Source organism: Pelobates fuscus, chromosome 4 (assembly GCF_036172605.1).
Source record: "Pelobates fuscus isolate aPelFus1 chromosome 4, aPelFus1.pri, whole genome shotgun sequence".
In the NCBI taxonomy this organism is placed as follows: domain Eukaryota; kingdom Metazoa; phylum Chordata; class Amphibia; order Anura; family Pelobatidae; genus Pelobates; species Pelobates fuscus.
In genome coordinates, this window is record NC_086320.1 from 390,653,321 (window position 1) to 390,667,273 (window position 13,953).

General features: G+C 42.1%; 1 protein-coding gene across 6 annotated transcripts in view; it reads left to right on the forward strand.

Annotated features, from left to right (window-relative positions):
• The window catches only part of SLC4A2 (solute carrier family 4 member 2), a 245,456-nt gene that overhangs the window by 202,004 nt on the left and 29,499 nt on the right, over positions 1-13,953 (forward strand). For all 6 annotated transcript variants that reach the window (XM_063452939.1, XM_063452938.1, XM_063452942.1 and 3 more), the window contains 5 exons: positions 1,422-1,555; positions 1,908-2,088; positions 2,166-2,301; positions 4,629-4,809; positions 7,530-7,638. In XM_063452939.1, coding sequence (XP_063309009.1) covers positions 1,422-1,555; positions 1,908-2,088; positions 2,166-2,301; positions 4,629-4,809; positions 7,530-7,638 — 741 coding nt within the window. The remainder of the gene's footprint in view (positions 1-1,421; positions 1,556-1,907; positions 2,089-2,165; positions 2,302-4,628; positions 4,810-7,529; positions 7,639-13,953) is intronic.

Consider the following 13,953-nt stretch of genomic DNA (forward strand, 5'->3'; position numbering starts at 1 on the left):
ACTCTGAATCCTGCAACTTGTGACTCTCTCACTCTGAATCCTGCGACTTGTGACTCTCTCACTCTGAATCCTGCGACTTGTGACTCACTCGCTCTGAATCCTGCGACTTGTGACTCTCTCACTCTGAATCCTGCGACTTGTGACCCACTCGCTCTGAATCCTGCGACTTGTGACTCTCTCTCTCTAAATCCTGCGACTGGTGACTCTCTCACTCTGAATCCTGCGACTTGTGACTCTCTCACTCTGAATCCTGCAACTTGTGACTCTCTCACTCTGAATCCTGCGACTTGTGACTCACTCGCTCTGAATCCTGCGACTTGTGACTCTCTCGCTCTGAATCCTGCGACTTGTAACTCTCTCACTCTGAATCCTGCGACTTGTGACTCACTCACTCTGAATCCTGCGACTGGTAACTCTCTCATTCTAAATCCTGCAACTGGTAACTCTCTCATTCTAAATCCTGCAACTGGTGACTCTCTAGCTTCACATCCTGCTACTGGTGACTCTCTCACTCTGAATCCTGCGACTGGTGACTCTCTCACTCTGAATCCTGCGACTGGTAACTCTCTCACTCATAATTCTGTGACTTGTGACTCTCTAATTTTGAATCCTGCGACTTGTGACTCACTCACTCTGAATCCTGCGACTGGTGACTCTCTCACTCTGAATCCTGCGACTGGTGACTCTCTCACTCTGAATCCTGCGACTGGTGACTCTCTCACTCTGAATCCTGTGACTTGTGACTCTCTCACTCTGAATCCTGCGACTGGTGACTCACTCACTCTGAATCCTGTGACTGGTGACTCTCTCACTCTGAATCCTGCGACTTGTGACTCTCTCACTCTGAATCCTGCGACTGGTGACTCTCTAGCTCTGAATCCTGCGACTGGTGACTATCTCGCTCTGAATCCTGCAAATTGTGACTCTCTAGCTCTGAGTCCTGCGACTGGTGACTCTTGCTTTTACTTCTGACTTTTAGTTCAGCTCCTGCTCTCCATTACACTCTTGCTAACTCCAGCATCCTGTGAATGTTCGTCCTGACTGCTGTACTCTGTATAACTCTGACTTCATCCCTGTGACTCTCTCGACGCCCTTCGATTCTCTCTCTGCCCTGGTTGACTCCTGAGGCATATGACTCTCGCTCTGTTTCCTGAGACTTGTGATTCTTTCTCTGTCTAAATCCTGCAGCCTGTGATTCATTTGCTATGTCTCTTGCACATCATGACATGACATGTCTAACTTTGATTCCTGACCCTTGCTCTTGTCTTGTGTCTCTCCCTGTTACTGCTGAGGACCCTAACTCTCTAGCTCTGAGTCATATTCCTTGTGATCTCTATATAACTCTTGCATCTTGTGACACACACTCTTTCTTGTGTCCTCTGTGTCCTATGACTTTCTTACTCTTTGACTTTGTCCTGCAGGTCATCGTTTTGAGGACCTTCCCGCAGTGCGCAGACACCTTGTCCGGAAAAGCAAAGGGCAAGTGATTCACATAAACAAAGAGCACAAGGAGCGACATCCTCACCGCAAGAGTGTGACCCTTCAACCACATGAGGTAAGAAGTGAAGTGAAGTTTTATGAGATTAGAACGTGGCATGGAGCTTCAGAGTTACATGGTTACATAGGCTGAAATATGTGTCCATCAAGTTCAGCCTTTCCTCACATATGTTTTTTGCTGTTGATCCAAAAAAAGGCAAAAAAATAACGTGGCGTTCAGCTTCATGGGGTTAGAACGTGGTGTGCACCTTCATTAGGTTAGAATGTTGCATGCACTTTCATGAGGCTAGGAAATGGCGTGTAGCTTCCTGAAGTTAGAACATGACAGGCAACTTCATGAGGAACGAGGCACGGCACTGCATCCTGATTCTAATAATGCAAAGTGAGTGAAACCCATTCTCATCCTCCAGGTTTTTGTGGAGCTCAATGAACTGGTTGTGGACAAACACCAGGAGTTGCAATGGAAAGAGACCGCACGCTGGATAAAATTTGAAGAGGATGTAGAGGCTGAGACTGACCAGTGGGGTAAACCACACGTGGCTTCACTGAGCTTCCGGAGCCTGCTGGAGCTGAGGAAGACCCTCTCTCATGGTGAGAAGAGTGGGTGGGTAGTCTGGGACGGGAGATGTACTTAAGGGGAAAGGAAACTCACAGTCTACCATCACCAGGTGCTGTCCTACTAGACCTGGACCAGAGAACTTTACCAGGAATTGCTCATCAGGTTGTGGAACAAATGATCATCAGCGACCAAATCAAAGCTGAGGACCGAGCCAATGTTCTGAGAGCACTCCTCCTCAAACACAGGTATATACTCAGCACTATTCATAAAACACAGGTATATACTCACCTGCTGGCTCCCCTGTACTCAGCGCTGTGCAAAGAACACAGGGATATACTCAGCACTGGTGGAAAATAATATATGCCTTAGATCGGATACACCCCTCTCCCAGGACATATACTATAGTGGAGCGCTTCAGTATTTTACTCACATACAATGTGTATATTAGATGATATCCAGATATAAAGGGAAAAAGAAAAAAAGTAACATAGTATAATTCTGTTACGTATGTTTTACCACAATCATGAATTGATTAAACTCACATCGATAAGAGCCTTGTGGGAGGATAGACTCATATCACACACGTTTTCTGTGCCGTCTGGTGGCACTTTACCCTTTATTGTCGTATAAACGATAATCCTCAAAAGAGATAAGAAACAAAGAGCTCTCTGGTGAAGTATATCTCAACAAAAATAAGCTGGAACATAAACTAAAATGGCTTGCTCACCTTCACTAGAGCCCTTTATGCCGGGCTCTGGGTATGATCACTAAGGTGTCTGTATAGGGGACAACCCCCCTTCTTTATGTGGAAGCAGTAGTCTAAGTAGCCAGAAGTGGACTAAAAGATGTAATTTATTCAATATAAACAAAATTAAAACAAAGTATAAAATACCAAATAGTAGAATATATTTAAAAAAATCCACATAAGACTACTTATCCGAGACGCGTTTCTCCCAGTTCCTTGGGCTTTCTCAATCAGTCCGTTGACTTTTCGGCTTCCTCCTTCGTGTTATATATCCCTCATTCATATCCTCATTGGTCCGTTCGAAATGTAATTATCCAATCTCTTAGACTGTTCAATTAATTATGTGCAAGGTGTACCCTAATAGAGGACGTAGATCCCGCCTCCCTGCCTGTCACTTCCAGATTCTACTATTTGGTATTTTATACTTTATTTTAATTTTGTTTATATTGAATAAATTACATCTTTTAGTCCACTTCTGGCTACTTAGACTACTGCTTCCACATAAAGAAGGGGGGTTGTCCCCTATACAGACACCTTAGTGATCATACCCAGAGCCCAGCATAAAGGGCTATAGAGAAGGTGAGCAAGCCATTTTAGTTTATGTTCCAGCTTATTTTGTTGAGATATACTTCACCAGAGAGCTCTTTGTTTCTTATCTCTTTTGAGGATTATCGTTTATTCGACAATAAAGGGTAATGTGCCACCAGACGGCACAGAAAACGTGTGTGATATGAGTCTATCCTCCCACAAGGCTCTTATCGATGTGAGTTTAATCGACTTATTTATGGTTGTGGTAAAACATACGTAACAGAATTATACTATGTTACTTTTTTTCTTTTACCCTTTATATCTGGATATCATCTAATATACACATTGTATGTGAGTAAAATACTTGCAATAACATCACTGAAGCGCTCCACTATAGTATATGTCCTGGGAGAGGGGTGTATGCGATCTAAGGCATATATTATTTTCCACCATTCCATTATCACAAGAGGTGAGGGAGACTCTCCCCTTAGAGTGTGAAGCGGCAGTTACACAAAAACACTGGTAAATCATAAGCGCACTTAACACGTTTATTTTATTCACAATTTCTATATACTCAGCACTGCTGGCTCCCCTGTACTCAGCGCTGTGCATAAAACACAGGTATATACTCAGCACTGCTGGCTCCCCTATACTCAGCGCTGTGCATAAAACACAGGTATATACTCAGCACTGCTGGCTCCCCTGTACTCAGCGCTGTGCATAAAACACAGGTATATACTCAGCACTGCTGGCTCCCCTGTACTCAGCACTGTGCATAAAACACAGGTATATACTCAGCACTGCTGGCTCCCCTATACTCAGCGCTGTGCATAAAACACAGGAATATACTCATCACTGCTGGCTCCCCTGTACTCAGCGCTGTGCATAAAACACAGGTATATACTCAGCACTGCTGGCTCCCCTGTACTCAGCGCTGTGCATAAAACACAGGAATATACTCAGTACTGCTGGCTCCCCTATACTCAGCGCTGTGCATAAAACACAGGAATATACTCAGCACTGCTGGCTCCCCTATACTCAGCGCTGTGCATAAAACACAGGTATATACTCAGCACTGCTGGCTCCCCTGTACTCAGCGCTGTGCATAAAACACAGGAATATACTCAGTACTGCTGGCTGTCCTGAACTGTTGTATGTATGTATGGTCCATTGTTAGCATTCATTTTAACCCAGCGATATATTCAGTATTAGACAGCTCTTTGCTGATTGTTGGGTCTTGTAAACTGAATGATACACCAGTATATAAAATGATTAACTATCACTTTCTGTGTCTCTTAGTCACCCAAGTGATGAGAAGGACTCCTCGTTCTCTCGGAATATTTCCGCTGCCAGTCTGGGCTCACTTTTGGGCCATCATAGCACAAATCACGTGTCCCAGAACAGTGAGCCAAATTTAACAGACCCTCTGATGGGTGGAGACCCTGCAGAACAGGAAACCAAGATTGACATAGAGCGAGAGGTGAGTGTTCCTTAGGAGAAGGGAGTGTGATACACAGAGTGTTTAGCATGATGTGTGTTATATACACATTGTACTCACTATATAATATGCTCAATGGGGCTTATTCAAAATTCATAGCGATTTGCTAAATCAAATTTCAATATTTAGGATAAAATGTGATAATTTAGTAACTTGTTCATTACAACCCGCTCGCTCACAGTAGAAATGGTATGATCCATTGAAACTTCCTTTACTGTATGGAAGGAAGCAGAGCCAGGGACGTATTAGCGAGGCTAACAAGGCATTTGCCTTGGGCGGCATTTTCCAGGGGGCGGCAAAAAAAGCCGCCCCCAAACGCCCAGAGCAAATGTCTTGTTAGCCTTGCAGCTAACTGACATGCCAGGCGGGCGGCATTGGCGGACGGCTGCGAGGGAGCACTTCCCCATAGCTGTCTGCCCAGCTCCCTCGCTGGCGTCATATTCCAGTCATATATGACGTCATATTCCAGCCTCACTCTGCGGTGCGCGAGGGAGCTGAGCAGACAGCTCAGGGGAAGTGCTCCCTCGCCAGCCTCCCGCCTGCCAATGCCACCCGCCCAGCAGCCACTGGACCCCCAGGGAAGAAGAGAACCCCCCCCAGCATTCCCAAAGGTAAGGAGGCTGGGGGGGGGGGTTAAATTTAAAAAAAATGTGTTAATGTGAGTGAGTGTGTGTGTATGTCTGTTAGTGTGTGTGTGTGTATGTCTGTTAGTGAGTGTGTGTGTGTGTGTGTGTGTATGTCTGTTAGTGTGTGTGTGTGTGTCTGTTAGTGAGTGTGTATGTCTGTTAGTGAGTGTGTGTGTGTGTGTGTTAGTGTGAGTGTGTTTGCCTGTGAGTGTGTGTGTGTGTCTGTTAGTGAGTGTGTATGTGAGTGTGTGTGTGTGTGTGTGTGTCTGTTAGTGTGAGTGTGTTTGCCTGTGAGTGTGTGTGTGTCTGTTAGTGTGTCTGTTAGTGTGTGTGTGTGTGTGTTTCTGTTAGCGAGTGTGTGTTTCTGTTAGCGAGTGTGTGTTTCTGTTAGCTAGTGTATGCGTATTTGTCAGTGAATATGTATGTGTGTATTTAGAAGGCGGGGCGAGGGGAAGGGTTGGGTGGGGGTGGAGCGGGGGGAGGGAGGCGCCTGAGTTTTGTCCTGCACAAAACCAGGATACACCACTGAGCCGAGCTGGCATTTTTAGAACATGTGCAGACATTAAATAGCTAGAATGTGATTAAGACAGAGAAATGTTTTCGTCTATAGTCTAATAATCATTCTTTAAAAAAAAAAAATGAGGCTTGTAACGAACCGTTTCACTTACAAGAGGATAAAAACCGTTTAGGCGATAATCCCCTTTTCCATAGACCAGCAGCTACTGCAAGCACCAATCTCCCGAACTGCAAACTGTACGAATTCACCAACTCCCGAACTGGAAACACACAAACCCTGGAATAGCTGAACAGGAAAAGCATACAATCCGCTTACACTCCTAGCAGTCAGCATACAATCCAATTCCCCCAATAACGAGACGACACTTCGTTTTGAGGGTCAAGCAGAATCTGAGGTGCTGGCACACCCAGCCTGGTTTTTATTGCAGTTGTTACAAATACAGGTCCGCCCACAGGGAGGTATAAAACAACCACTCACATCACAGTTACATCCCACATATTCCCTCCCCTTATCCTGAGAGGAAACTCAATTACACATACAGTTAAAACATACTTTCTACCCAACTTTCATAACTCTAAAACCATACATCACATTCACATAATAATACATACCCACAATCAATCCATTCAGGGGAACAACATATAAAAAAATGGCATGAATCAGACCAGGGGTTCAAAAGTTAGTAAAGTATCTTTTAAAACCACCTGCCAGCATGGCTTTCCGGCTCAGAACGGTTTTACAGAGCCCTCTCTCCTGGAGACAATGGAGAAGTAATCCAATTACCTCCCAGGACAGGGACAAGACTCCATTATGCACATGGTGACACAAAGACAGTAAAACACTTTAAAATGCATAAAGTCACCTTTTACACATAACACACAGACATTTCACATATCCCCAGATAGCTGGGATCTGAGCGCACAAAACTACCGAATAGCGCTCAGATCCTATTCACACAGTTCAATTGCCATGGAGCTAAAGTCTTTCCCATAGTCTTTCATTATATGAATAGGCTCCATGGCATAGCTATCTGGGGTATCACCGCTCACACAGGGCAAGTACCGAATGACCCCACTGTATTTAAAGGGCCAGAATGAGTGACATGCACTCTGTTGGGGCCCAATACGTTTTTTAAAGGGCCCAATCTCCCAGGGCCATAGTCCAAAGGCAGCAGGCGGGCAACCAGGCTTCTCCCGTTCATAGTGGCGAGATTGGTTTCGCCACAAGGCTTCATGAACTAACTTTATTTTGCAAAGTAAATAATGGTAACGATTATGGATACTGTGTGTTATACAGAGAGGGTATGTATTTATGGATACTGTGTGTTATACAGAGAGGGTATGTATTTATGGATACTGTGTGTTATACAGAGAGGGTATGTATTTATGGATACTGTGTGTGTTATACAGAGAGGGTATGTATTTATGGATACTGTGTGTTATACAGAGAGGGTATGTATTTATGGATACTGTGTGTTATACAGAGAGGGTATGTATTAATGGATACTGTGTGTTATACAGAGAGGGTATGTATTTATGGATACTGTGTGTGTTATACAGAGAGAATCAATCCCTTCACTTCCCTCCATCCAACGTTCGAAGTCTAAACATGAACTTAAACTATTGGAGAAAATTCCTGAGAATGCGGAGGCCAGCGTGGTCCTTGTGGGTAAGGAGGTTTCAGGCTGATATTGGTAAATACAAAGGGTTATAACGGTATGTGTGAGTGTATACTGAGGGCTATCAGGCTGTATGTGAGTGTATACTGAGGGCTATTACGCTGTATGTGAGTGTATACTGAGGGCTATCAGGCTGTATGTGAGTGTATACTGAGGGCTATTACGCTGTATGTAAGAGTGTATACTGAGGGCTATCAGGCTGTATGTGAGTGTATACTGAGGGCTATTACGCTGTATGTGAGTTTATACTGAGGGCTATCAGGCTGTATGTGAGTGTATACTGAGGGCTATCAGGCTGTATGTGAATGTATACTGAGGGCTATCAGGCTGTATGTGAATGTATACTGAGGGTTATCAGGCTGTATGTGAGAGTGTATACTGAGGGCTGTCAGGCTGTATGTGAATGTATACTGAGGGTTATCAGGCTGTATGTGAGTGTATATGGAGGGCTATTACGCTGTATGTGAGTGTATACTGAGGGCTATCAGGCTGTATGTGAGTGTATACTGAGGGCTATCAGGCTGTATGTGAATGTATACTGAGGGTTATCAGGCTGTATGTGAGAGTGTATACTGAGGGCTGTCAGGCTGTATGTGAATGTATACTGAGGGTTATCAGGCTGTATGTGAGTGTATATGGAGGGCTATTACGCTGTATGTGAGTGTATACTGAGGGCTATCAGGCTGTATGTGAGTGTATTACGCTGTATGTGTGAGTGTATACTGATAGCCCTCAGTATACGCTCACATACAGCCTGATAGCCCTCAGTATACACTCACATACAGCGTAATAGCCCTCAGTATAGCACTGTACGTGTGATTCTATACTGAGAATATATCGCTGTATGTGTGACTATACTGAGAATTTTTCGCTGTACATGTGATTCTATACCGAGAATATATCGCTGTACGTCTGATTCTATACTGAGAATATATCTTACAATCTATACTTACAAGAGGATAAAACACAGTTTAGGCGATATCCCCCTTTCCATAGACCAGCAGCTACAGCAATCACCAATCTCCCGCACTGCAAACTGTATGAATTCTGGAAACTCCCGAACTGGAAACACACGAACCCTGGAATCAGCCGAACAGGAAAAGCATACAATCCGCTTACACTCCTGGCAGTCAGCATACAATCCAATTCCCCCAAAAACGAGACGACACATCGGTTTGAGGGTCAAGCAGAATCTGAGGTTCTGGCACACCCAGCCTGGTTTTTATTACGGTTGTGCACGTACAGGACACACCCAGGGGGAGGTATAAAATAACCAATCAAGTAACAGTACAACCCACACATCCCCTCCCCTCAGATAAGCAGTTAACATAATTTATTACATACAGTAAAAATACAGTTTCCACACATACTCTGTAACTTTAAAACCATACATCACATTCACATAAAAATACATATCCACAATCAATCCATTCAGGGGAACAACATATTAAAAAATGGCATGAATCAAACCAGGGGTTCAAAAGTTAGTAAAAGTATCTTTTGTTCCCCCTGGCTGGCAGTATTTTAATCTGGCTCCAACAGTAAAAGTAAAACATCCCCACAATGCATCCTGGTTTCCTCCCTTCTACCCTGGAGATAATTGGAGAAGTAATCCAATTATCTCCCAGGTCAAAGACAAAACTCCATTACACATGTGGGGACCTAAATACAGGATTATGTTTTAAAATATATAAAGTTACTTTTTATACATTAAACATAGACATGTAACAAATCCCCAGATAGCTCAGGTCTGCGTGCACATTATTAAGTGAATGGCACGCAGACCACACAAATACAGTTTAATTGCCATGGAGCCAAAGTCTTTCCCATAGTCTTTCATTATATGAATAGGCTCCATGGCATAGCTATCTGGGGGTATCACTGCTCACACAGGGCAAGTACCGAATGGCCCCACTGTGTTTAAAGGGCCAGAATGAGTGACATGCACTCTGTTAGGGCCGAATACGTTTTGTAAAAGGGCCCAATCTCCCAGGGCCATAGTCCAAAGGCAAGAGGCAGGCAAGCAGCCCCCTCCAAGGACACGTGGCGAGGTCGGTTTCGCCACAATATCAATGTACGTGTGATTCTGTACCGAGAATATATCGCTGTAGTCTGACTATATACTGAGAATATATCGCTGTACGTGTGATTCTATACTGAGAATATATCGCTGTACGTGAGATTCTATACTGAGAATATATCGCTGTACGTGTGATTCTATACTGAGAATATATTGCTGTACGTGTGACTATACTGAGAATATATCGCGGTACGTGTGATTCTATACTGAGAATATAACGCTGTACGTGTGATTCTATACTGAGAATATATCGCTGTACGTGTGATTCTATACTGAGAATATATCGCTGTGCGTGTGATTCTATACTGAGAATATATCGCTGTGCGTGTGATTCTATACTGAGAATATATCGCTGTACGTGTGATTCTATACTGAGAATATATCGCTGTAGTCTGACTATATACTGAGAATATATCGCTGTACGTGTGATTCTATACTGAGAATATATCGCTGTACGTGTGATTCTATACTGAGAATATATCGCTGTACGTGTGATTCTATACTGAGAATATATTGCTGTACGTGTGACTATACTGAGAATATATCGTGGTACGTGTGATTCTATACTGAGAATATATCGCTGTACGTGTGATTCTATACCGAGAGTATATCGCTGTACGTGTGATTCTATACTGAGAATATATCGCTGTACGTGTGATTCTATACTGAGAATATATCGCTGTACGTGTGATTCTATATCGAGAATATATCGCGGTACGTGTGATACTATAATGAGAATATATCGCTGTACGTGTGACTATACTGAGAATATATCGCTGTACGTGTGATTCTATACTGAGAATATATCGCTGTACGTGTGATTCTATACCGAGAATATATCGCTGTACGTGTGATTCTATACTGAGAATATATCGCTGTACGTGTGACTATACTGAGAATATATCGCTGTACGTGTGACTATACTGAGAATATATCGCTGTACGTGTGATTCTATACTGAGAATATATCGCTGTATGTGTGATTCTATACTGAGAATATATCGCTGTATGTGTGATTCTATACTGAGAATATATCGCTGTACGTGTGACTATACTGAGAATATATCGCTGTACGTGTGATTCTATACCGAGAATATATCGCTGTACGTGTGATTCTATACTGAGAATATATCGCTGTACGTGTGACTATACTGAGAATATATCGCGGTACGTGTGATTCTATACTGAGAATATAACGCTGTACGTGTGATTCTATACTGAGAATATATCGCTGTACGTGTGATTCTATACTGAGAATATATCGCTGTGCGTGTGATTCTATACTGAGAATATATCGCTGTACGTGTGATTCTATACTGAGAATATATCGCTGTACGTGTGATTCTATACTGAGAATATATCGCTGTACGTGTGATTCTATACTGAGAATATATCGCTGTACGTGTGATTCTATACTGAGAATATATCGCTGTACGTGTGATTCTATACTGAGAATATATCGCTGTACGTGTGATTCTATACTGAGAATATATCGCTGTACGTGTGATTCTATACTGAGAATATATCGCTGTACGTGTGATTCTATACTGAGAATATATCGCTGTACGTGTGATTCTATACCGAGAATATATCGCTGTACGTGTGATTCTATACTGAGAATATATCGCTGTACGTGTGACTATACTGAGAATATATCGCGGTACGTGTGATTCTATACTGAGAATATAACGCTGTACGTGTGATTCTATACTGAGAATATATCGCTGTACGTGTGATTCTATACTGAGAATATATTGCTGTACGTGTGATTCTATACTGAGAATATATCGCTGTACGTGTGATTCTATACTGAGAATATATCGCTGTACGTGTGATTCTATACTGAGAATATATCGCTGTGCGTGTGATTCTATACTGAGAATATATCGCTGTACGTGTGATTCTATACTGAGAATATATCGCTGTACGTGTGATTCTATACTGAGAATATATCGCTGCACGTGTGATTCTATACTGAGAATATATCGCTGTACGTGTGATTCTATACTGAGAATATATCGCTGTACGTGTGACTATACTGAGAATATATCGCTGTACGTGTGATTCTATACTGAGAATATATCGCTGTACGTGTGATTCTATACTGAGAATATATCGCTGTACGTGTGATTCTATACTGAGAATATATCGCTGTACGTGTGATTCTATACTGAGAATATATCGCTGTACGTGTGATTCTATACTGAGAATATATCGCTGTACGTGTGATTCTATACCGAGAATATATCGCTGTACGTGTGATTCTATACTGAGAATATATCGCTGTACGTGTGACTATACTGAGAATATATCGCGGTACGTGTGATTCTATACTGAGAATATAACGCTGTACGTGTGATTCTATACTGAGAATATATCGCTGTACGTGTGATTCTATACTGAGAATATATTGCTGTACGTGTGATTCTATACTGAGAATATATCGCTGTACGTGTGATTCTATACTGAGAATATATCGCTGTACGTGTGATTCTATACTGAGAATATATCGCTGTGCGTGTGATTCTATACTGAGAATATATCGCTGTACGTGTGATTCTATACTGAGAATATATCGCTGTACGTGTGATTCTATACTGAGAATATATCGCTGCACGTGTGATTCTATACTGAGAATATATCGCTGTACGTGTGATTCTATACTGAGAATATATCGCTGTACGTGTGACTATACTGAGAATATATCGCTGTACGTGTGATTCTATACTGAGAATATATCGCTGTACGTGTGATTCTATACTGAGAATATATCGCTGTACGTGTGATTCTATACTGAGAATATATCGCTGTACGTGTGATTCTATACTGAGAATATATCGCTGTACGTGTGATTCTATACTGAGAATATATCGCTGTACGTGTGATTCTATACTGAGAATATATCGCTGTACGTGTGATTCTATACCGAGAATATATCGCTGTACGTGTGATTCTATACTGAGAATATATCGCTGTACGTGTGACTATACTGAGAATATATCGCGGTACGTGTGATTCTATACTGAGAATATATCGCTGTACGTGTGATTCTATACTGAGAATATATCGCTGTACGTGTGATTCTATACTGAGAATATATCGCTGTGCGTGTGATTCTATACTGAGAATATATCGCTGTACGTGTGATTCTATACTGAGAATATATCGCTGTACGTGTGATTCTATACTGAGAATATATCGCTGTACGTGTGATTCTATACTGAGAATATATCGCTGTACGTGTGATTCTATACTGAGAATATATCGCTGTACGTGTGATTCTATACTGAGAATATATCGCTGTACGTGTGATTCTATACTGAGAATATATCGCTGTGCGTGTGATTCTATACTGAGAATATATCGCTGTACGTGTGATTCTATACTGAGAATATATCGCTGTACGTGTGATTCTATACTGAGAATATATCGCTGCACGTGTGATTCTATACTGAGAATATATCGCTGTACGTGTGATTCTATACTGAGAATATATCGCTGTACGTGTGATTCTATACTGAGAATATATCGCTGTACGTGTGACTATACTGAGAATATATCGCTGTACGTGTGATTCTATACTGAGAATATATCGCTGTACGTGTGATTCTATACTGAGAATATATCGCTGTACGTGTGATTCTATACTGAGAATATATCGCTGTACGTGTGATTCTATACTGAGAATATATCGCTGTACGTGTGATTCTATACTGAGAATATATCGCTGTACGTGTGATTCTATACCGAGAATATATCGCTGTACGTGTGATTCTATACCGAGAATATATCGCTGTACGTGTGATTCTATACTGAGAATATATCGCTGTACGTGTGACTATACTGAGAATATATCGCGGTACGTGTGATTCTATACTGAGAATATAACGCTGTACGTGTGATTCTATACTGAGAATATATCGCTGTACGTGTGATTCTATACTGAGAATATATTGCTGTACGTGTGATTCTATACTGAGAATATATCGCTGTACGTGTGATTCTATACTGAGAATATATCGCTGTACGTGTGATTCTATACTGAGAATATATCGCTGTGCGTGTGATTCTATACTGAGAATATATCGCTGTACGTCTGATTCTATACTGAGAATATATCGCTGTACGTGTGATTCTATACTGAGAACATATCGCTGCACGTGTGATTCTATACTGAGAATATATCGCTGTACGTGTGATTCTATACTGAGAATATATCGCTGTAC